At 40.2% G+C, this 23,817-nt stretch overlaps 2 protein-coding genes across 5 annotated transcripts in view; one reads left to right on the top strand and one right to left on the bottom strand.

The window, feature by feature from the left end:
- CREB5 (cAMP responsive element binding protein 5) overlaps nucleotides 1–7,432 on the top strand; it is a 413,326-nt gene extending 405,894 nt beyond the window's left edge. For 2 of the 4 annotated variants that reach the window (XM_029233943.1, XM_029233942.1), the window contains exons 10-11: nucleotides 5,545–5,653; nucleotides 6,546–7,432. In XM_029233943.1, the coding sequence (XP_029089776.1) occupies nucleotides 5,545–5,653; nucleotides 6,546–6,709 (273 nt within the window). In that variant the 3' untranslated portion in view covers nucleotides 6,710–7,432. Of the gene's footprint in view, nucleotides 1–5,544; nucleotides 5,654–6,210; nucleotides 6,418–6,545 lie in introns of those variants that run through there. The other 2 variants (XM_029233945.1, XM_029233944.1) reach the window with 2 other exon arrangements.
- Nucleotides 7,433–22,531: 15,099 nt separating this feature from the next.
- Nucleotides 22,532–23,817, bottom strand: part of TRIL (TLR4 interactor with leucine rich repeats) — a 93,892-nt gene continuing 92,606 nt past the window's right edge. The window contains exon 4 of the transcript XR_003795152.1: nucleotides 22,532–23,204. The gene's annotated coding sequence lies outside the window, so the exon portion shown is untranslated. The remainder of the gene's footprint in view (nucleotides 23,205–23,817) is intronic.

The raw sequence follows: 23,817 nt of genomic DNA on the forward strand, positions 1-23,817 counted from the left end.
ACCCTTTCCCTCTCACTGGACCTTTGTCAAAAGAAAAAGTTGTCTCTCTTGAGGCTGGTGCAGTGAGCCAAATTTTAAGTAAACAGAAATGGAAGGTGCTACACAAACAAACTCCCGCCAAAAGGAATATCCAAGGTCTGGATGGCCAGCTGCCACTTTTGTTTTCCAGCATAAATCTTCTAGTTAGGCTGCAGAGCTTCAGATTGGAAAAATTAGAACTGAGAAAACAAAATCAAACTCCCAGACTTCATTTCCTCATCTCACAACAAATCTCTACCCAAGAGGTCAACACAGGTATAGGAATTGGGGGAAATATTAGAAACCACCCAATCTGACATTTTATTTGGGAGAAACTGAGTCTCGGGGGACATGAGAAGTCTTCCTGAAAGTCACACAACCAGCAAGTAGTAGGATGAAAACCCAAGCGAGTCTTCTCTTGACCTAACCCACTGCTCTGTGATCTTTCATTCTAGAAAGTTCTTCAACTATGAAGGAATCCACATTCTTTTCACTGACAGAGTGGCTGAGATCAGCTCTAAATTCATCAACTGCTAATGTGGTGCTCAGTGGATTGTGTTCAATAGATGATACGGAAATCGTCTGGTCGCCCACGGAAATAATTGCTTTTCTTTTTCAGTACAAAGACACATGGCCTAAGTCGCTGCTGAAATTTTAGACACACGAGCTCAGGTTTAGGACTTGGCAAGAGAATAGGCCAGATGGGAACTGTTGCTGTACAAATTGAAAGTCCTTTGTTTTAGAATGAACCAGACCTGGCCTCAGTTAATCTACAAAAAAAAAAAAAAAAAAAAAATAGGGGAGGGGCTATGTGGCAGGGCTCATTTTGATAATTATTTTTTTGGCATGGACTACTGCTTGCATCAAAAAGCATTTGGAGTTTATCATATTAACAAAATGACATCCCCCCAAAACTGAAAATGTAGCTATTAGGGACTTCTTGGAGTGCTTGTTTAAAGTATGTTATTACAGTGTTGAATGTCTATATAGGGGTGCTACTTCATCCCAAGGCAACTTTATGGGTTTAAGAAGAGATTAATCTTAACTACATCTATACTCTTACAGTCCCTATTTAAATGGCTAAACTTTTAGGAGTAGCAAACCCAAACTAGTTTAGAAAAAAGAAAAGAATGAAGAGCTGATTTCAGCAAGAGAATCAATACTTATTATTAATACTTTGCTTTTGCAAAGTGCTTCTATATGAAGACCTATAGTTATTATTAGAAACTACACAAGGGAGTAAAAAAAAACTGGTGATTTGCATCAATTCATAATGCAAGGTAATTCAGAATAAGAAAATGTCTCCAGAAGTCCTGGTTTCTATTTCCCTACTAGAACGGCAGGCCACTTTTGATTTCTTTCATGCATTTTGAAACATTTGCTGTCTGGTTCTTCTCTTCCAAAATGTATTCAAGGTGATTTCTATTAATGTTATCTTGAAAAGGGTTTTTATTTAAAATATAGTCTAGTATTTGTGCATTTCCTACATCAGTCTATCAATATAGAATGATATCTATCAGTATCTATCAATACGGAATGTTTATGCATGTGCACAGCACACATGATTCACTCCGTTTTTAACATTCTCTACTGTTTTTAACCCATTCTCTACTGTTTTTAACCCATTCTCTACCGTTTTTAACCCAAATGCTCCCTTATGGAATCTGATGAAGGCTCTGTAGACTCTCACAATATGGAAATGAACATGAACTTGAAATTTTGCACAAAAGTGAAACTGTAGATGTTGCTTTGGAATCTGCCCTGTTAAGATTTGGAAGTATAGGAGGTGCTAGAACTGGCTCCCTTAGAAAATATAAGACTTGATATATAAGCCCATTTGAGAATACCAAAAGCAATTAACTAGTGAATAAAAAATCAAGATGGAGACCTTCATTAGATTATTAGGTAATTAGCATTCTCAATAGAAGGCAATTCATAGAATAAAAAACTATCTTGCAGGAAGTAACTAGAAAACTAGTCCAACCACCTTGTTTTACACTAGGTTGATGTGGCAATTTGGGGAGCCAAACCCGATTATTCTCAACTCTCATCTGAGAGTTCCTTTTTCTGCTGGAAGCTGCCCCACGAATTTCTGTTGCTTCTCTGGCCATTAGACTTTTATTTAGTCCTTATCAGTATCGTACTTATGTGTGCATGATCTAAGCAAGAGGGAGGCTGATTGTTCTTGTCTATGGAGAATATTAATTGGCATTCATTTTCCAACCCTAACATAGCTAAATTACATAATTACTAATATATTACATTCAGAAATATGTCCATATTCACATATATCTTTAAATGATGGTCAGTTGTTACAGTGCTCTCCAGGTTCCTACATTTTTACAGACCCTCACAACTCCCAGGTCCTCAGTTTCTATACTTACAATGTATTGGTTTATTAATAAAGTGCTTTGCTGTCCAGAGACAAAAAAATGCCACTAAAATCATCTATTTTCTATGGGGCTTTGGTTATAGGCCAGGACACCACATACACTGTTTGTTGTGGTGATTGGTGCTGTTTTATTGTGGCCTCTCATGAAAGCAAAAGGTTTATCCTGAAATGGTTTGGGATATGCCAAGTATTGTAGGCAGTTAGCTCCTTGCAGTTGTAGGAACCCGAAGAACGGGATTCAAGGTGTTTTTTTTAAGGAAGGGACAATGTACACTTCGAGTCTGGGGGATGGAAGACTGCCTAGAAAAGGTGTGACTGCTGAGGACGCAGAGGAGGAAGAAATGGAGACTAAAATCATCCCCTCCAAGGCAGCCGCCAAGTGAGATTTTTCTTTTCTTTTCTTCCAGAAGTACAAGAAGGCAACAGAATCCTGTTGTTTTATTTTAAATACTTTCCTCATTTGTTTCCTAGATCATGGAAGAGAAGTATGGCTGGATTCACTAAGGACTGGAGCTTGACTCCACTTTCTTAGAACCATTGTCTGCAACTGACAGTTTCCCCTTAGGGTCCAGGTGTCTAGCAGTTGTGATTTCAGAAAAGTGTTATCTCTATAGTCCAAATACAAATCATGTCGCATTTCATTTTGAGGCCAAATATGTATACATTCAAACATCTTAGTTTTCTTTTTCTCCTTTTTCTGTTCTGTTTTTGTCTGTTCTGTTTTTAACCGGGGGCTGCCTTCTGTTTAATGGTCTAAAAGTAACTTTCTTTCACACAGGCTATTTTAAGCAGAGGGGGAGCTGGGAAAAGGAAGGATGGCTATCTGAATTTAAATGGGCATAAAATTAGAGAAAAAAAATAGTGTTTAAGGCTAAAATAAATTGTCCTATAAATAAACTTGTCCCACTGACCCCCAAATTGACAAGGGTCACTTTCAGCTTTGATAGGGCCCCTTATCAACCGCACTCATTTGGAGGTGGGAGGTGCAGTTCACCTTCCTGAACGTTCTCAAATTTAAGAGCAATTTTCCTAAGAAATTAAGTGATTTATTCATCATTAGTGCTAATTTCTCAGGCATTTAAAAAATTTTTTTATTGGAGTATAGTTGATTCACAATGTTGTGTTAGTTTCAGGTGTACAGCAAAGTGAATCAGTTATACACATACACATACCCATTCTTTATTAGATTCTTTTCCCATATAGGTTATTTCAGAATATTGAGCAGAGTTCCCTGTGTTATACAGTAGGTCCTTATTAGTTATCTATTTTATATATAGTAGTGCATATATGTTAATCCCAGTCTCCTAACTTATCCCTCCCCCCTTTCGTCAGATAGGCATAAAAGCCTTGTAGATGAGATTTTTATTATTTTTGTATTCATGCTACTCAACATTTGGTTGCTTATAATGTATTTTGCAAATGAATTTGGAATTAGGAGGTATTCTTTGAAACAATTTTCCAAAAATTTTTTAATTAACTTCAGAATCCCAAACTTACTTTTTAGGTGATAAATACATGCCTCAAAAGCCAAGTTCATATTGAAAGTGTAGATACAACTTAATGACAAATGTTAAAACACCTTCTTCTGTGTGCATGCTTTTGAAAAGTCTCCTCCACGTGGAGTATAATTGCGGGGCAGCCACAAATGAACATTGGCCAGAGAGAGGTGTTATTTATCACAACTGTAAAGTGGCTTATTTGAGGTAGTGCTGCGTTTACAGTTTACTTTTATCAAGTGGCAGCACCTTGGAACCATCTGTCCTACATTTATACAGTTGTCCCTCAATATCAGTGGGTATTGGTTCCAAGACTGGCCTCAGATCCCGTAATCCGCTTATGCTCCAATCCCATCCTCAGCCCTCTGTATCCGTGGTTCCACATCCTCAGATTCAGTCAGCTGCTAATCACGTAGTATTGTCATCTATGGAAAAAATCTGCACAGAAGTGGACCCGCACAGTTCAGACCCGTGTTGTTCAAGGGTCAACTGTATTTGTAGACGATGGTGCCAAGTACATTATTCCACAAACTATGAACCTATCTTTGTGAATTACTACATAAAGTGGAGATTTGTGGCACTTATCTAAGTAAATCCACAACACCCTGATATTGAGGAGGGAAAAAGTTTATAGACTGAAATTAGCCAAACTAGTTAATGAACCAATCAGATTAACTCAGTCATGGCCCTAAACTCTATTGCCCTTGGCCTCCCTGGGCTGACCTGATCCCACCAGTAGAGGACCTACATTTGCTCTGTATGCTTCCATGCTTCCTCCTAAGTGGCATCAGGCAGAAGGACGTGCTTTGTTGAACTGTAGCCCATGAAGAACTTCTTTTGGGAAATCGGCTTATTCTGAGGGCATTTCAGTTTGAAGCCGCTCACCCTGCCACGCAGTTCCTCCCCGTGCCTCACGTTCACCTTCTATTCGTGGTCAATGTCAAACCTGAACCTGTAAGATAGCATGGGGACTTCCCTGGCAGTCCAGTGGTTAAGACTTTGCCTTCCAGTGCAGGGGGTGTGGGTTCGATCCCTGGTCGGGGAGCTAAGATCCCACATGCCTTGCAGCCAAAAAACCAAAATATAAAACAGAAGCAGTATTGTAACAAATTTCAATAAAGACCTTAAAAAAACATGGTCCATGTCAAAAAAAAAAAAAACTTAAAAAAAAAAAGACAGCCTGAAGAGAATTATTATGAGAGCTAAATTTATCGAGCACTTCGTATGTGCTAGGCATTGTTCTGCGTGTTTTGCATGTTACCTCATTTAATCCTCACAACAACTCAAAGAACTTTGTACTATTTTCATTCCCATCCAAGGTTGCTAGAGCTTAGCTGGGTTATGTTACCTGCCTAGAGTCACCCAGTCAGTGTAGAATGGAGGGTCCCACCTAAGTAACTTTTAATAGGATTAAGCTCTTGAGTTAAAACCTAGTCTCTTCAGAAAGCCCCTGGGAAACCTGAGGGCCAAATCAAAGGCAAGCTACAAATTTTCAGGTGAATCCCGTTAAATAATATTATTAATGTCATTCAGACATAACAGAAAAGAAGTGTGCCAGTTACACTGTTGAAAGTGCACGGGGCCTTGGGTTTGTATTCTCTGGTCTTCTTAACATGATTTGGATCCGTCTCTTTCCAGAATGAAGTGTCCATGTTGAAAAACGAGGTGGCACAGCTGAAACAGCTGTTGTTAACGCATAAAGACTGCCCCATAACAGCCATGCAGAAAGAATCACAAGGATATCTAAGTAAGTCATTGACTTCTTTGCTTTTTTTAGTGTCCAGTTTTTTTGCCACCAATTTCTCATTGGATTTATTGAAAGAACAAAAGTAAAGCATAGACTGCACACCCAGGTGGATATCATGCTAGAATTCTTGAGTGGCTGCCAGACTAGTGCACCAGAGGGAACCCTTCTTTTCTGACCCCATTCATCACCATGACCGCCACCTCCTAATAATTTCTGGCTAGACGTTCCCTGGCATTCCACACTGTAAAATCCCACCAAATTCCAATTCTGCAGCCAGTAGGAGCCCAATTACTGGTGGGCTAGCAGTCTTTTATGGGCTGGGAAACAGGCTTTGGGTGAATTATATCCAGTGCCTCAGGATATGCTACATGTTATTCACCAGGCTGAAAAGCTAGTGACCTTGTCTCAGTTTACCAATATGTAAAGTGGATCTGTTTTTCTAGATCCCAGTATCTGCACCTGGAATGTCAATAGGTTCAATGCTAATTGAGTAGGGGATGGTGGAAGAAGGGGGGATTCATGGCTGAAGGTCAATTTCTTTTCAAATAATTTTTTAGATTGAGCAACACAGATTCTCCCACCACATGTGAGTATTTTTCCACATTTGATATATGGATGCTCTTTGAAAAGACAAGATGGGGACTTCACATGCCACAACTTAAACACATCAACTCATGTTGCTGATGTAGAAAGCATGGCTTTGCTTGTAGCTATAAACTGGGAAGGCATAGCTTTGTGACTTTAAAATAAAGTTTTGGAATTAACCTCCAGGAGAAAATGTGTGAAACGCTCCTATTTCTAGCAAGCATCTAGCAATATTTTTTGAGTAGCCTCCAAGTCCACCCAGGAAAGAGCTATATTGGTGTGTGTGTGTGTGTGTGCTTTTTCCTAGGTCCAGAGAGTAGCCCTCCTGCAAGCCCCGTCCCCACGTGCTCTCAGCAGCAGGTCATCCAGCATAACACCATCACCACTTCCTCGGCCGTCAGCGAAGTGGTAGGAAGCTCCACCCTCAGTCAGCTCACCACTCACAGAACAGACCTGAATCCGATTCTCTAAAATCCGAGGGTCAGACCTTGCCTCCAAGGAGAGCTGTCGCATATCCTGCGTCCTTTCTTTTAAGGGCATTTTTAGAATTAACTCAGACCTGGAAGACTCCTCAGCCCTTCAAAGACTGGCTTTCATTTTTATAGTTATTATGGAAATGTTGTCTTTTATACTCAGTTATATAAGCAAAAAAGGGAGTTATGCAATTAATAATCTATCAGCTTGGGAAATGCTTTGGTGCTTTTCTCCAATTTTCTGGTACCAGTTACTTGTTTATAAACTGAACTCTTTCTGTATATAGTCATGGTTTCATTCTTATCAGTCCAACCCTTTGCCTGAAACGTTGAATCTTGTTAAGCCACAGCTTTTAGCCAAAATGAGGCGTACCTAGATGTCCAGTATACAGACTGCAAGGCAACTGGGGGAGAAGTCTGATGATGTCATAGCTTATGGTGAGTTGGTGCTATGATGTCACCAGAATCCCAGATAAATGGAGAGCCTTTTCCACAACCCTGTTTCTCTTACTATAAAAAAAGTATAAGCTCCATCGATGTCCAAATAAAATCAGCAAGCATCTCACCACCTCTCCTCCTGCTCTTGGTCCACTTCCTTGAATGCCCAATTTTCCTTTCCATTTCCACTTTTACCTGGGCTCCCTATTGACTCTTTATTTTTACTTTCTGTTTTATTTTTTCCCCTTTAGCGTTGCATGCAAAGAAGAAAATAATGTTTAAAGGAAAAAAAAAAAAGCTAATGTGGACCTAGCCATGGCTTCCCTTGCCCCTGACCCATTCAACTCTTGCTTTTCACAAAAGAGTAACCGGGAGATGTTTAATGTGCCTGGTTTAATGTTTTTAATAATCAGAGCAAATAAAAGGTGGCTTAGCCGTAGGTGAAGCACCGTTGAATGCCAGCTGTGGAGACACTAGGGAAGGGAGCTTTATAAGCCTCAACTGTGGAAGTCCAAATTATGATGCAGACCTAGAACATCATACCCTCGAATTACAACCGGTTTTATATGGCCTGTCTATAATGTTGAAAATCCACGTACTATATAATAATTCAGAAGGGCTCTATTCACTACACAGATTATGTTGTTCAGTCATTAGCTGCTAATAGCCTAAGATATATTATTATTTTTTTCTTAAGCCTATGGAACCGTCTTTGCTGTTCTGGTGGGTGAAAGTAGACGAACTACTGGAGGAACAGAGAGAGAAAGGAAACCTAATGTTTCCATGGAGGTGCTTTCCGCCCTCCCACAGCAGTTAAAGCACTCTGGCTGCTCAAAGTATCCCCTGGATATGGCTACTCCACTCTTCTGAATAATTCTGATTTATACTTTCAGCAACTTTCCTGGACTTGCCCATTATAAAAAGCAGATACTCCAAACCACAGTTGTGCCTCCTTGAAACAAGCCATTCTACTGTGCTAAGGTTTTAATATCACATCTCACAAATAACTGGGGCTAGTTTTCTTCTCTAGTTGTCTAGGCAGGTGCTGGTGTTTCATCTCCATTTGAATGCTTGACCTCCAAACATGAGTGTGTGTGTGTGTGTGTGTGAGAGAGAGAGAGAGAGAGAGAGAAAGAGCGCGTGCAAGATAATGGGATTTAAAAAAGTAGTATTTTACAAAAGGTGTAGCTTTTATAAGAGTTCGGAAAAGGGAAGGATGTGCTTTTTTTTTCTCTCAGTATAGTGTAAGAATCTATTTTGGAGAAAAAAAGAAAATATAAGGGTTATGAAGCATGGTTTTTATAACTAGTTTCAGTTTTATCTAATAACTTACTTTTTAAATCAATATTTATCAACAATCTTTTCATGTATGCAGTGCTTTCAAAAAGAAAGTTTTGAGTTTCCAGCGAAATGCATAACTTGGATATATGATCTAAAAAATCAAAACAAAAGCAAAAGCAAAAAAAAAAAAAAAAGAGAAAAAAGAAAAAAATGCAAACAAGAAAAGGATTTTCTATTATATTTTAGACAAACATATCATTTTTAAGTATTTTAAATACTGAATTCAGTTATTTTGTTTTGTTTTGAATCCCAGCTGTAATAGCTGAATGGTTTAACCTTACTGGCTTCCTAAGAAGTTTAAGATTTAGCTAAAAAAGCAGTTAACATTCTTGTCTCTATTTTGAAATCAAAAATAATTTCTTCTAAACTCCTTCCTAGGACCATTTATGTGTCCCCCTAAAAAGGAGAAAGAGCTCATTGAAATATTTGGGTTTTTTAATTTTTTAATTTTTAAAAAATTTTTGTTTTGCTTTAAGTGAAAAATATTTTCTTTCTTTACTGCATGCATAGCACTTAATGAAATGGATTTTTAAAAAATCCACTGGTGATATCAGAATGTCCAAGGAGTGGGCTGTCACTAAAATTATGGTTTACTTTACTTCTCTTCCACCTCTTAATTGAAATATTTAGTTGTTAAACCAAAAGCCTCTGCAGTTAAGAACTTGCCTGAGTTTTAATTCAGCAGCTTGATGGTTTGACTGACGTGCATTATATATAGCTCAATTATGTCTGTTTTTTATGCTAAGAAGGCAAACCACCACACACAGGTTAGCAAACGGGCCTCAACGTATAATTAGAATAAACTTCTTCTTATACTCAGGGCCTTTAGGTATGTTCATTAGCAGTGTGGAAATACAGTGAATGGAGGATGCCAGCAAGTTGTCAGAGCTTCTTGAAATCCTGAACAGAAAGGCTCATTGGTCAAATCCAACACTCGACTTATCATTATTAAATATTTCACTTGAAGGCCTAGCTTTCACCAGACTGTAGAATAATCTGTCTGCCTGAAAATCTCTCCATTCTTGTCCCACACTTTTTGCCAATCTGGGGAAACATTCTGCCCCATTCTCCTCTCCCACCCAGCTACTGGGTCATCCATCCATACGGTCACAGATCAGTTGCAATGACCTTCAGAGCACCCATCCTGAGGAAGGAGGGCCCGCAGCGCAGCACTGCCTCTCCTTGTTCACAGGTGGGTTTCTGTCAGCAGGATCTGCTTCTGAAGTCACTGCCAACCTGCCTGGAAACTTCCACAGCGCCTCCCCTGCCTCCTGTGACAGGAATTAGCAGCCAAGATAGGGACACCTGATAGCGTTTCTACCAGGTCAGTCCTTACCTACACTGAGGCATTCCCATCTTAATTGTTTCTCCTTAAGACATTTCTGAACATATGCCAGGACAGGTAGAGTGAAAATCCTCCCTGTGCATGAATGGACTCGTTTTAACGCCTGGCGTGAGGTCGGATGTTTTCCCTTTACCCTTCCCCACAGCCCTCTCCTATCTCCACATCAGTGTTTGCCAGTCACAGTCTTAACACGGCCCATGGGGACGAGCGATTTGTGTACTGTCACTGCATGCCTTCTTTTCATTAGGGTGACTTACTTGGAGCAGTTGCTCTTTGGAGCCTGTCAGGTCCAAGAAATCAAATGCAGTGCGTGTTCCGAATAGAGGGGCATCCGTGGTGAATGTGCAGGTGGCTGTGGTCTGTTAGTTCAGAAAACTGTCGTGTGCTAGTTGAGCTTGTCATTAAAAGTCAACCAGCTGCCATAAAAGACCAGCCTTTGGCTGGGGGGGTTTTAAGCATCTGTAACTGCTATAAACCTAGCCATCCAGTTAGGATAGAATGTGCTTCTTTCTGGTTAATAAAAAACCATCTAAGAAAATATATATGTATGTATGTGTGTATACAGTGGAATTCAAGGACCAAAGCAAAATTTGAACAGGAATCTATTAATTTAGAATTTTATAAGATATTTATTAATAAATGTTATTTTTAAACATTCCATTTGAACAATATTCTTCTGTAGGATCTACTTGTTTTTAAAGGATTAGTTCATAATAAACTACTCTAGTTGTGTGTATCTTCATTTTACAGGGTTTCTAATGGCTATTCTCCATCATTTGGTGGAAATGTTTGTTTAGACCTCTGTGCATAGAAATTTCAAGGATTTGTATTGCTCTGTGAGTTATTTTTTAATCTATGTTCGGAACAGTTTTAAATCATCTATTTCTTTTTTCATTTTTAAAGTAAGCTCTTTCCTTCAGGAAGCAGAGTTCAGCTAAAGGGAATCGGTAACTATAACTGGAACAGCTCTCTTGTAAAAGTGTAAAAACAGCTTCATCTCTGCTTCTCCCCACCGCACCCGAACTTCCCAGAATGCCTTGCACTATTCAGCTTCCTTAGTGCTCTCCTCGTCCCTTCCCAAACCGTGTGCAGTAGCTTTAAGCCATTCAAGTTCCATTATGCAGTATATCTGAGAAGGGAAAGGAAATAACCCGTTTAAATTGGAATAAAATCGTGCCTATGCGAACAGTAGCAATTTAGAATCACTCTTCTGCTTTTAAAATAATTTATATTTTAAAATTGCACTTTAGCATTTGTAATCCCCGTCAGTTTCTCTCGTTCTCTTTCAGACCTCCTCCCTGCCCTTAAACTTCCCTTCACCCTCCCCTTCCCAACTACCCCACGCTTCCTCTAAGGCTCTGAGCTGCATCATTTAAAATACTTTACGGAATATTTGCACCAGGTACATTTGCGTGCGTTCACCAGTAGCATAGCCAAGACGCATTGCTCACATCAACCTAGATGAAGCCTGCTACGAGAATGCCAAGGAGAAGAGCCAGTATACTCTTTCTCCCTTTATTCATAGCATGTTTTTTAAAAATGTTATATTATGCAACAGATGTGAGGGAGCAGCTATGCTACACTGAAGAATTTTCTATCTTATCCTCCAACCAAAGTGTGCTGAATGAGCCAGGAGACATTCTCTTGTGCATCACCATGCACATCAGACTGTCGTCCTCGCCATCGTCTCTGGGCTGCTGAAAAAAAAACGGTGACCCTAACTATTTCACTCCTAGGTCTCAAAAATACAATGTTGCCTTGTACCATAATTAGGGACAGCACCTCTATTTTACAATTATAACCTAAGAAAGGACAAGAAGACACTGAAGCAATAAACTTACAAGTAAGATCCAATACCAAAACAAAGAAAAAAAAAAAACAAAACCCAGCTCGTCATGTTGTGAAAATGAAAAAGTGTATGTCCGTTCAAAATATTTTACTATTTCTTGTGGAGTTTTTCAGTGATGTAATGCTTATAGCCAAATTGCTTAAAGAGTGTTTATATATTTTTTTCCTTATAAATTGTCTATTTTTTAAAAAAGCTATTTAACCACAAGTTGAAGAGGGGGGGGTAAGGCCAAACTGCCAGCATTTCTTAAAAGATTAATGTTCTTAAGTGGCGCTCTGATGCCTTTCCAAGCTTATCGTCAGAGGGGGCTCAATAATGATCAGCTGTTATACTTAGACCAACTTACAATATCTAGCTCATTAGAAGCCAGGATTTAGAAAGCTCTTCTTAAGCCATTGAAGATTTTCTTGCATTGTGTTTCATTTTATAGAACTTTATAGGATTTTTTTTTTTTAACAGAATCATTTTAGCCTCAGGACTGAGAATGTGGAACCTGAATACATTAGCTTTAAATACATCATTAAAATCTTATGCACAATAAGCTCATTAGAGTCTAGTTTGCTCCTTTAGAATACCAAGGCTATAGACGCTACAGGACGTGATGAAAGGTATCAGCCATGCTGAAGTGGAGGGGGTTTCAGAGAAAGGACCCTTCCCCACCAGCCAGCCAATAGAACAGAAGAACTGCTCGCCCTCTTTCCTTCTGTGTTCTGCTAAATCACACCTGCCTCATAGAGAGAGGAGTTCTGCCTTTGAGGTTTGTCTTGGAGAAAAGATAAACTTGAAATGTCCTCCCTGGAGAGGACATGGGATTTGGGATCTTCCGAAAAGGCCCAGAAAAAATGGCTCAGTTCAAACACAGTGTTCTAGGACAATTGGAATATAAATATTGTCCAAAAGATAGAACTAAGAGAAAAAAGGTTAACATTGTGCAAAATAAGTGTTAACTAAGGAAGTCCTCGGAAAAGGTGCTGTCACTTTAAGTTCTGGACTCCGTGGGGTGGGGGCGGGGGGGGGGTTATTTGTCATTGTAAACAGCAAAGCATTTGTGTTTGTTTGTCTGTTTGTAAAGCAACCACCTTCCTTACTGGAAGGAGAAAAAAACTGGGGGTACATACATGTAAATACTTGCAGCAGCATTTAATATGTTTAATTTTATGTTAAGCTTTTTGTTGCATCGTGAACACATTTATTGTTACCAACGGACAATGAGTTCATTAAGACTGTTCAACTAGGTCAGATTTTTACATCTCTTTCTAGCAAGAAGAGACAAGATTTTGTGCATTTGTACAAATGTTAATAATATCACTGCAATTCCAATATAATAAAGCACTCAAATGCAAATAATATATGTACCCTCTGTATGATGAAATTTGGGTTGGGGCTAATGACATCTACTCTGCACAAGGTTTTATTCATGCCTCATAAACCAAGGCTTAGGCTTTCAGGGTCACCATCATCTAGGGACAAAAGCAGGTGAGATTTTCTCCTTCCCAGACCATCACTACTCTCCCACTGCCTCTTCCATCCAACTTCCCAACTGAGGCCACGAGTCTAACACATTCACAGTGGGTTGGCCACATGACTTTGGGATCAGCAGATTTTAACAGTCAAGAAATACAGCCAGTGTAAATTCATGGTTAAGTTGTGTCTGTGAACCAAGAATCACTTGCTGGCTAGTCTGACAGTCACATCCTGGTGTTCTTTGTTTGACCTCCAGAGAAGTCCGAAGGACAGGCTTATTAACCCAGTGTGCATGCACTCTTATAAACATTAACCCCCACCTTCCTCTTCTTCCTGCCTTCCTTATTCTTTTATTATTTTTCTAGTCATGCTCCTCTTTTTCTTACACTCAATCTGATCCATCAGCATGGCCAGAATCCAACCATCCTTTATCACCAATTTTACTGTTGCAGTTCTGTCCAAGCTACCAGCATCTCTTATCTGGATTAGTGCAGTGCTCTTCTAACTGGCAGCCACAGGGAGCGTTTGAAAATGGAAGTCAGACTGTATTCCTCTACTACTTAAAACCCTGCAAGGACTTCTCCACTCATTCAGAGCAAAAGCCAAATACCTTACTATCAGGTTCTATAAAGATCCCACCTGCCCTCGCCCTGTTCATTCTGAGTTCATCTCCTACCATTTTCCTTCCCCGCTCACACCTCTCCAGCTCCATTAATATCTTTGAGGTTCCTCAAACATCCTCTCACTATCCACCGGAGAACCTTTTCACACACTGTTCATTCCCTCTATCCACAATATTCTTCCCCCAGATGTCAGCCTAGCTCCCTTTCTCATCTGTCTCCCTCTCAGTAAAGACTTTCTATCCTACCTAAAATTATATCACTCTCACTCTTCCTTCTCATTTGTCTTGCCCAGACTATACTTTCTATAGAATTTACCTCCATCTAACATAAGTTATATTTAGTTGTTGTTTTTTTTATTGTCAGTCTCCCCCAAGTAGAATGTAAGCTCCACAAGAGAAAGGGCGTTTTCAATTTTCTTCACCCTTGCAACCCAGGATCTAGAACAGTGGATACACAGTGGGCACACAGTAAACATCTGTAAGGTGGGGATCTGTTAGTTCCTTTCTGCCTTCTCCTTTATCATCAGAATGCTCCAACCCATCCACCTGGCTCTGTGGCCACAGCAGTCTGATTTTAAAACCAAGTACCAGGGCATGTCATCTGACACCTAGCCTGACCTTGGGACAGGATATTTGAAATTGGGACAGAAACAACAATTTGGGGTATGGGGCGATGATTGCTGTTCTAATGGCAATCCCATCTGTTACATTTGCATTAGGACCACTCAGTGCACACACGGTTCCCAAGAGAGGCTTCGTAATACCCATCCCACACTCATTTGCAATTTTAAAGCCATTAATATTGGTTAAAAAAATTGTTATGATCCCACATTTATACTTTGAGGACAGACGACTCTAATCTCTACCCTTCCTTTCATCCCTGTGTGTCCCTGGGGCTTCAAAATGTCCTTTTATCTCACATTTGCTATTGTGGTTGATTATTCGTCGGTTACTGGATCACATTTTAATTTTGCATTCCATATTTTCTTATCCAAGAAAAATAGTTCTTTAGCAAGACAACCTTGTGGTTTGGGACCTAAGTATCTTCATTATGAGATCATAAAATTCTGGAGCACAATGGGCCCCCTTTTTAAAGTAATTGAAAGCAAGACGTTTTGTGAGACCTGTTCCCATGGCAGTAACATCAACTTTAGCAGAACAAGCATGAAAATTTCAGCTGCAAAAGAGAAAAAATACTGATTTTAAAAATATAAAGACAGAGTCTGGGTTTAGATTTGCCCACTTCAGAAGCTACTTCCTTTTAGCAACTGTAGATGATTTTTCAAAATGGCTGAAAGGATGGATAAATGATAACATCTGAAAAATAGTCTTTTAGCCGGTAAACCTAGCAAAACTATTATTGTTATCATTGTTATTGTTGTTATTGAAAATGGTTATATTTATACCTGAGACTAACACAATATTGTAAGTCAACTATACCCCAATAAAAATTTAAAAAAAGAAAATGGTTATATTTAAACCTGAAAATTAAGTCATAAAACTTTTAGTAACCACTAAGTTTCATCTTATATGTTGTCAGATACTGTGTCTCTGCTCACATCGTATCTCCTTATATCAACTGGAGGCTGAACTGCAGCAATTGTCAGTAATCTTCCATAAATTTCTTGAGACCAGTATTACTACAACATAGATGCAATGGGCTATAAAAAGTTCTCCCATAAGTCACTTGCACTTTCTCAGAAAGAGATCTGCCTACATGTTCCCTTAAATGAATAAAAAAAGGAAGATCCTACATTCACAATACATTCTAATTCCTCAATACTCTTACAGCAAGAAAATTGTTCTGAGTAAACATGATTGCTTGTATTGCATTTACACAGGATAAGTCCTTGATCTACTAATATTATATTCGAGTTACCTTAAATGGAGCACCCTCTATTTAAATTAGCTCACTGACTTTGACCTTCATCAACTCATCCCTTAGTCAGAGGGGATTTGCTTAAAGAAAGAAAAACCCTGTCAAGTATGCTTGAGTGAAGGTGAATTTCTTAGGATGTATGAGGTAGGTCATGGAGCCCAACTAGGTATGGTGGCAACTATGACAATGACTCTGGAAAGTCATTAAATAGCTAATCTCTCTGGTTTGTCTTGGCCTCTGATGCCGGATGTTTTCTCATCCTGCTCCATGTCTGCTTCTCTTTCTCTCTTTCTCTCTCTTTCTCTGCAAACCGGTTTGTATACTCACTTAATTGCTTCTCTGTGGGCCCATCATTTCTGCTCCAAAATAACAGCTTCAGCCTCCAGCATATCTATGGTCTTTTAGTTCTAACACCCAACACCAACTCAGTTTCTGTCTTTCTGTTCCAGTTTCTCAGGAGAAAGAATCCGTTTGACCATATGGGGTCAGGTTTTTGTCCCTGGTACAATCAACTATGTCTAGGGAAGCAGCGTTACGTGGAATTATAGCTCCTGCTTCTGGGGGCAGAGCAGGATTTCCAAAAAGGGAGTGAGGAGAAAATGACTGCTAAGAGAAATAGTTGTTATTTCTGAAACCACTTCATAGAAACACTTAAAACATACCAAGAGAAAAAAGTGCAGTGAGGAGACGGCATAAAGCTGGGCATAGAGCAGATGTTAACAAACGTTTGTTGAATGAATGAATGGTTAATAAATTCTTCTGTTACTGGAAGCTTGGAACTGAAACAAATTGAGTGTTCATTAAACATTAAAAACTAATTTTACAAAGCAAAGAAATTTTCTGGATATTACCACTCAGCTTTAAGGCCATAATATCCAAAATATAAAAATTAACCATCAACAAGAGTGGGAAAGATTTTGCTTGTCGTGTTTTGTAACTTCCTACTCTCTTGCTTTAGACTGACTGATAACACTTAACAGTTTCCAAGAAAGATCATTGCTATATTTTTCTCATATTCTCCGTAAGTGATTCCAGCGTGCTTGTGTTTGTAAGGATGTTGGCATAATGTCTCCGGGGATGAGGTTAGGAAACACTCTTGTCCCCAAACTCCCTCCAGGTACTATAGTAACTTTCTAAAGAAGGCTTTGTGACAAGGAAATAGGGCAGCTCTTAGCAACAAGCCTCCAAGAAAGCAATGAGAACCGTTACCAAGAAGGCTAGAATAAGTGAACATAACAGCCTAGAGTAAGAATGAATAGTTCTTCATTTTCATTCTAAATTGTCTATTGATTTCCTACATGACCTTAAACCAACACAGCTGTCTTCTCCTTACTTGTATCCTTTGTCAGTATAAATATACACAGAGTGAAGTGGGAATTATTTCTGTGGTGGCTACATAAGGAGCTCTGCCCAATACTGCTACCATACCCTTCTCTGGAAATTTCTCTTCCCCTTACTCCATCCACCTGGCTCTGGCAGGAGATTGATGGCCCAGCCCTCTGGCCATAGCTTCTCAGTCTAATACTCTGCCCCTGGCTCCCAATGAACAATGAGCCCCAGTAACTGGATATAGGGGCAGGGGACCTAGAGAGTCAGCCTGTCTCTCTCTGGTAGCTGAATCTAAAAGATGTAAACTTGGGAGCTACCAGGAGCTAAGTTCCCACCCAGTAAGGGAACTAGTCTGTAGCAAGAGAGAGAAATAAAGCCAAAACAGCAGAAACAGAAGCAAGAGGCAGAAAGAGAATTCTGGTAATGGTCATTTCCTGCTGACGTAGTCCTTAACGGCTCGCTGCAACCATGTCCCTCCCCATCGCATGGTTTTACCATAAAATAGCCCAAGGTCCTTTGGATAAATCTCTCCTTTCACTTAAACTAGGTGAGTTTCTTGGAGGCAAGAGAGGTCTAGTAAATGCTCTCTCCCCAACGCTGCCATGGGAAACCACTGGAAGGGCTTCTCCAGCCCTTTAAGACTCTGCCACACCAACACAGGAAAGGAAATGCAACGTTCCCAGCCGTTGCAAAGCAGACGCAGCTTATTCTCACTCCACACACCAGGGCATTGCCACACTTGAACATGTGTTTGAAGTGGCTCCCTACACCTACAAGCCGCAGGTACCGAAGGATATCCACACCATCTATTTCACAGATGACATGTCAAGTTTAAGTTCTTCTTAAGCAATGTTTGCAAAACTAGCATTATACTTGCCGAGAATGGAATTGTTTTCAATATTTTGTTGAATGGATAAAAACCGCTAATGTCCTTCATTCTCTATGGGTCCTTATATGCACAGTAAAATAAACATGTAAGTAATATTTTTCACTACAAGTAACAGATAACTCAACTTCCAGAGGCTTAAACAAATAGGGATTTATTTTTCTGACATAATAGGAAATCTGAAGATTGAGCTCTTGGCATTAATCTGGAAACGGAATGAGGTCAGCACCAGTAGCTCTGCAGTACTCCTGACCTCTCTCTGATACCTCTCTCACTTCTTAGTCACAAGATGGCTGCTGAAGCTCTAGAGCACATCCCCAGTCCAGGGAGAAAGGATTGGGGGAGGATCAGTACCAGACCCATTCGTTTTTCTTCTCTTTTACTTGGAAAACAAAACCTGTCCCTGAACTACTCCTATCCCTGGTCAACCCAGTTGTGTATCATGGACCAGAACTAGGTCAGTTAGCCTCTCTTAGCTTTCAAAGAGGCTGCAACAGTAGGGAACCAGATCATCATGCTTGCTTGGACCCAAGCTTCCCAACTAGTGCACTGTGTCGAATAAGGCCTGTGGGTTGCAGTTAAGCTGTTCCCCTCATTTCTTGGTATAGCAGAAGCCTTCTGGCTGGTTGTCTTTGGCTATTAGCATGGTCTTCCAGAACTCCTTGCAGGGTGGTGTCCAACGACACGCTCTGTTGTACCTGCAGGCGGTGAGCACAGGGACCAGGTGAGCACGACTGCAAAGGTGCTGCCCCCGGGCATGTGCTGGAGGAGCCAGCTGCAGAGTCTGCAATGGTGCACAGGGACAAGAGGCCTGTGGGCTGCTGGAGGAGTTTCTAAGGGACAAGCGGTTTCTAAGGGACACCTATATCAGGCATCTAAGGAGGAGTTTGCATAGCCCAAGGTGTGGTCATTAGGGGTTGGGGATTGATCAGGGAGGTCAAATAGGGGCTTCTGGTGGGCCCCACTCTGGTTGGCTACCCCCAATCTCAGCCTTTACCTCTATCAGGAACTTCTGTCCCTGGGCAATTGATGTACCATTTTAGTAACATCCAACCTACCAGCAGGCTGACTACACATTCTGAAGATTAGAACTTCATCATGATCTTTAGGTACTTGATATGAAAAGTTTTACTGAATTTGAAGTACATTCACATCATCACATAAAATTTTAATACTTGTCAAAGAAACATTAGACTTGAAAAAAAAACCTTTTCAACTATTACAATTTTGAATGGTTGTAAACATGGTTCTGATTATTTATTTTAGCCACCAATTTTGTGTGAGCAAAAATTGTGATGGCGATCAAGAACCTGAAGAGAAAAATTTGGAAGAGAAATGACAGAACGTTTAATTAACCATTTCAAGCCTAAAATCTGATTTTTAAATTTTAGGTTTGTGGAAACACGACTGAGTTTCTTATTTTAAAATATTAGGAAATATCTTATTTGGAAATATCATCCAAATTTAACAATTTGTCTCTTTCTAAATATTTATATTTCATTTTTCTTACCGTAATTGTATAATATGGAAAGAATATAATAGATTTGTTTTTCTCCAAGCCCCATATTGATGCCTACAAATTCCCTCCAGGTTAGCACAGCATATTGTGAAGATTTAATCATTTTCTATGTGTCGAGTCATGAAAAAATGTTTGGAAGCACCGGGTGAGATCATCTACCATCCATCCCCAGAGGTGGGCACACCACCATCCCAAACACACTGAGGTCCTTTTCGCAAAGAAGACTGGGTGAAAGAATGGCAGCTGGGCAGCCTGACAGCATCTGCCACGATGGGTTATAAGTTTCCATTGTACTGAATTCAGAGCATTGAGTAGCTGTGTATGCTTATTTCCTTAGCTCTCATTTAAAGGTAAGCTAAGACTTGGCCCCTTGTACAAAGCAATTAAATGAAGTCCATCTGTGCATAGCTCTTTCCTCCAGGTATGTCTCGGAGTATGGTCCAATTACCTTAATAGCAACATTACAAAATAACTCCATTTTGAATAGACTATTTTGCCAGCCATAAGCCAAGCTTTCTGACTGAACTGGGATGGCTACACTGTTTCTTATTCCTTTGCCATCTTCCAGCCTCTGAGAACAAAGAGTTTCAAGAGAACAATGTCTTCTGCAAAGCCATTTTGTCTGCATCTCATGGGGGGTGCTGAGTCTGCCTTGATCACCTTAAATCTTGTATCCACGGCTCTCCCTTACCCTCACTTTTCTACCTTTTTCTACTTTTCAAATGAATCTTATTCAGTACACAAAACCCATGAGTCAGTACAATGGACTTGAAGTCAGCATTTCCAGGCCTGAATGCTGGCTCTGTCATTGGCAGAGTTTTTCTCCTGGGTTATAACCTAACTGAGAACGTAGACTGGTATCTCATCAGTACTTCAAACAAATAAGGTGCTCAATAAAAATGTACTAAACCGTCCTGATGTCTGGATACACATCAGGCATTGAAACTGTGCAAATGAAGAAAGCTGGTGTGTCATGTGAAGAGAATTATCAGATATCATCCATTTTTTAGGCTGAGGGCTACTGGTGATTCAAAGACAGCCATGGGGTTCACCACCTGCTTTGTCCTGTTTCACCTTTGTGGTCCAGATTCAAGGGGAAGTTTCAGAGAACTAGAGTTGACTTCAAAACCCAGAATAATAAGATTCATTTGAAAAATGAAGTCCGACTAACAATTTAGCACAATAAAATGGTGCAGGTCTTAGAGAGATAGAGTTGTAAAATAGCAAAGGGGAGCATTTGCTAAGCCATCTCAAGATACAAAGTAGGCAGTGTCAGGATCACTTAAACAAAGGGAGAGAAAGATAACTCTGCTGGCTTAATATGTGGCAGCAGTTATGCAAGCCAACTAAACATTTGATGGCAGGGCTGTAAGACAAGAGGATAAATCAGAAGAAAGTAATGTGATACTTTAAGGCTTCACCTGAAATGAGGGGATGCACTGCATGACTGCACTGATGCATCCCGTGATCAGGGACCAGCCACATTGGAATCACCTGGGAGCTGGTTGGAAATGCAGACTGTCAGCCCTCACCCCAGACCTAATGAACCAGAATCTTCATTTTGATAAGAACCTCAGGTCTTTGACGAGCAGTTAGAGTTTGAAAAGCATTCCTTTAGGTAGACCTATTCCATCTGGTGGCCTTGATTTGGAGACGTTGATCATGAAAGAAAGTAACAGGAAAGGAACCAAAGGGTCTCAGAAGACCACATATACTCACTGGTGCTGATACAGGTTTCGTTCACTGGTAAACACACAGCCTCCGCTGCTTATTTCCAATTCAGCTTTTTTCTGTTCCTTTTCTGCCCTCCACTCCAACACTTGCCTCAGACTTTCCTTTCATAAAATAACACCATTTAGTTCTAACTTAGGCCTCCAATCTACATCAAGGGGAAATATTATCAATATTGATTGCTGACTTTAAATTTTTTGTAAAGCAGAAACTCATTCTGCTGATAAACAAAGCTCACAAGAAGTTCAGCAGTCGATTAGCCCTGTTCTTGGGAATAGAATCCAACATTTAAGGTTATAACACTCTACCACTTTCTTTTTTACTTTTAAAATATTTATTTATTTATTTATAATTGAAGGGACTTCCCTGGTGGCCCAGTGGTAAAGAATCTGCCTTACAATGCAGGGGACACAGGTTCGATCCCTGGTCAGGGAACTAAGATCCCACATGCTGTGAGGCAACTAAGCCCGCGCACCACAACTACTGAGCTGGCGTGCCTCAACCAGAGAGGCTGCTCACCACAACTACCGAGCCCATGCGCCCTGGAGACTGTGTGCCACAACTAGAGAGAGAAAGCCCACACGCCACAACTAGAGAGAAGCCTGCGTGCCACAACAAAAGATCCTGCATGCCTCAACGAAGATCCTGCATGCGGCCACTAAGACCCAATGCAGACGAAATAAATAAATCAAATAAACAAATAAACAATAAACATAATTGAAATATGTTTGACTTATAACATTGTATAAATTTAAGGTATACACCATGTTGATTTGGAACGATTATATATGATATATGATTGCCACTGTAGTGGTTGTTAGCTCTGTTGTCACATCACATTTCTTTTTTGTGGTGGGAATAATTAAGATCTAGTCTCAGCAAGTTTGAGGATTATGCTACAGTATTGTTGTCTCTAATACTATACTGTGCATTAGATCTGCGGGATTTTTTTTATCTACTAGTTGTCAGTTTGTACCCTTAAACCACGTCTCTCCTTTTCTCCACCCGCCCAGTCCATGGTAACCATCATTTTACTCTCGGTCTTTACGAGTCTGATTTATTTAGATTTCACCTGTAAGTGACATCATATGGAATTTGCCTTTCTCTGCTTGATTATCTCACTGAGCATAATGCCCTCAAGGTCTATCCATGTTGCCACAAATACTCTACCAGAGGGCTTCCCTGGTGGCGCAGTGGTTGAGAGTCCGCCTGCCGATACGGGGGACGCGGGTTCGTGCTCCGGTCCGGGAAGATCCCACATGCCGCGGAGCCCAGGAAGATCCCACATGCCACGGAGCGGCAGGGCCCGTGGGCCATGGCCGCTGAGCCTGCGCGTCCGGAGCCTGTGCTCCGCAACGGGAGAGGCCACAACAGTGAGGCCTGCGTACCACAAAAAAAAAAAAAAAAGAACTCTACCACTTACACTACACAAATAAACTTGTAAAAAAAATCTACTTTCTAGTAGAGATCAGATAGTTTTCTGATTAATAGGAAATCGGGACAGATTTCATTATTTTGAATTAATCAGTTATCATGACGGAAAAGCCTCCATTGAGTTCATCACATCGTTCAGAGCTACTAAGAGATCTTAGAAAACACCAAATTCAGTTGTTCTCAAAGTGTGGTCCTGGCACCAGCCCAGAAACATCACCTGGGAACCTGTAAGAAACAAAAAGTCTCAGACCCCACCTTAGACTCTTTAAACCAGAAACTCTGGGAGTGAGGTCCAGTAATCTGTGTCTTTAAAAGCCCTCCAGGTGATTCTGACGCCCACTCAAAGTTTTAAATTACCGGTATAATTTAAGAACAGATAAATCCCTCAGAAAGACAGATCAGGCCAAAGGAACCAAGGAGTTTTCATAGAAAAAAACTAAAACATACTCACAGCAAGTATTTCCATCTAGGATCATGACTCTCATCCTCAGAGCCAGCTTTTAGTCAAAGGCAAAACATGTGGGATTCCATTGTTTAAAGAGTCAAGTAGAAATACCTGTTTCCTCAGGTGATTTTAATTGGCAGCAAACATTCAAATACTCATTCATATGAGGGTGTTTTTCAAAGAAGACACTGTTTCCTAATCAGCTAGCAGCCTAGAAAAGATCAAAAGGGATCCTGGCAATTTCGCCGGTGGTGTTGCTTCTCTGCTTTTAAGGTTTATAAAAAGTCTGCTCCTGGGTCACATCATTTTACTCTTGTTAACTTACACTTTCAGATTACAAAACACTTAATAATCAGAGTGGCTCTTCTGTATCCTATAGTGCATTCAGGCCTTTCGGCTAATGGATAAATTTCCAACCCCCCTTTCGAGTGTTCACTTATCATAAGAAGCATTTCAACTCCATTTTGGTATGCAAACAGCCGGATCCTGCAATTAGTCCATGCTCAGTTCTCCCAAACCAGGGGCAGCTTAGACGCAGGTCAGGACTACATGATTTTTATGTTCAGGAGTTGATTACACTAGCTAAGGGAGAGGCACTTAAGTAAAGTGCACTATGCTTTCTAGCTGTCTTTACGGTACAGGGAAAACCAACATCTTAATACCTGCAGTCTTTTTATCAAGTTAATCAAATTTTAATATCAGAATGTGTATTAAAATTAGGTCACTTAGTACAGGGTAAGACGCTTCTTCCTCCCTCCTTGTCTGTTCTGCAGGCCACACAATGCCATGTTATGAAAACTGCCCTTTAAACCTGATAAAATATT

The sequence above is a fragment of the Monodon monoceros genome, unplaced genomic scaffold, assembly GCF_005190385.1.
Source record: "Monodon monoceros isolate NGI ecotype Baffin Bay Population unplaced genomic scaffold, NGI_Narwhal_1 Super_Scaffold_2, whole genome shotgun sequence".
NCBI classification, from domain to species: Eukaryota; Metazoa; Chordata; class Mammalia; order Artiodactyla; family Monodontidae; genus Monodon; species Monodon monoceros.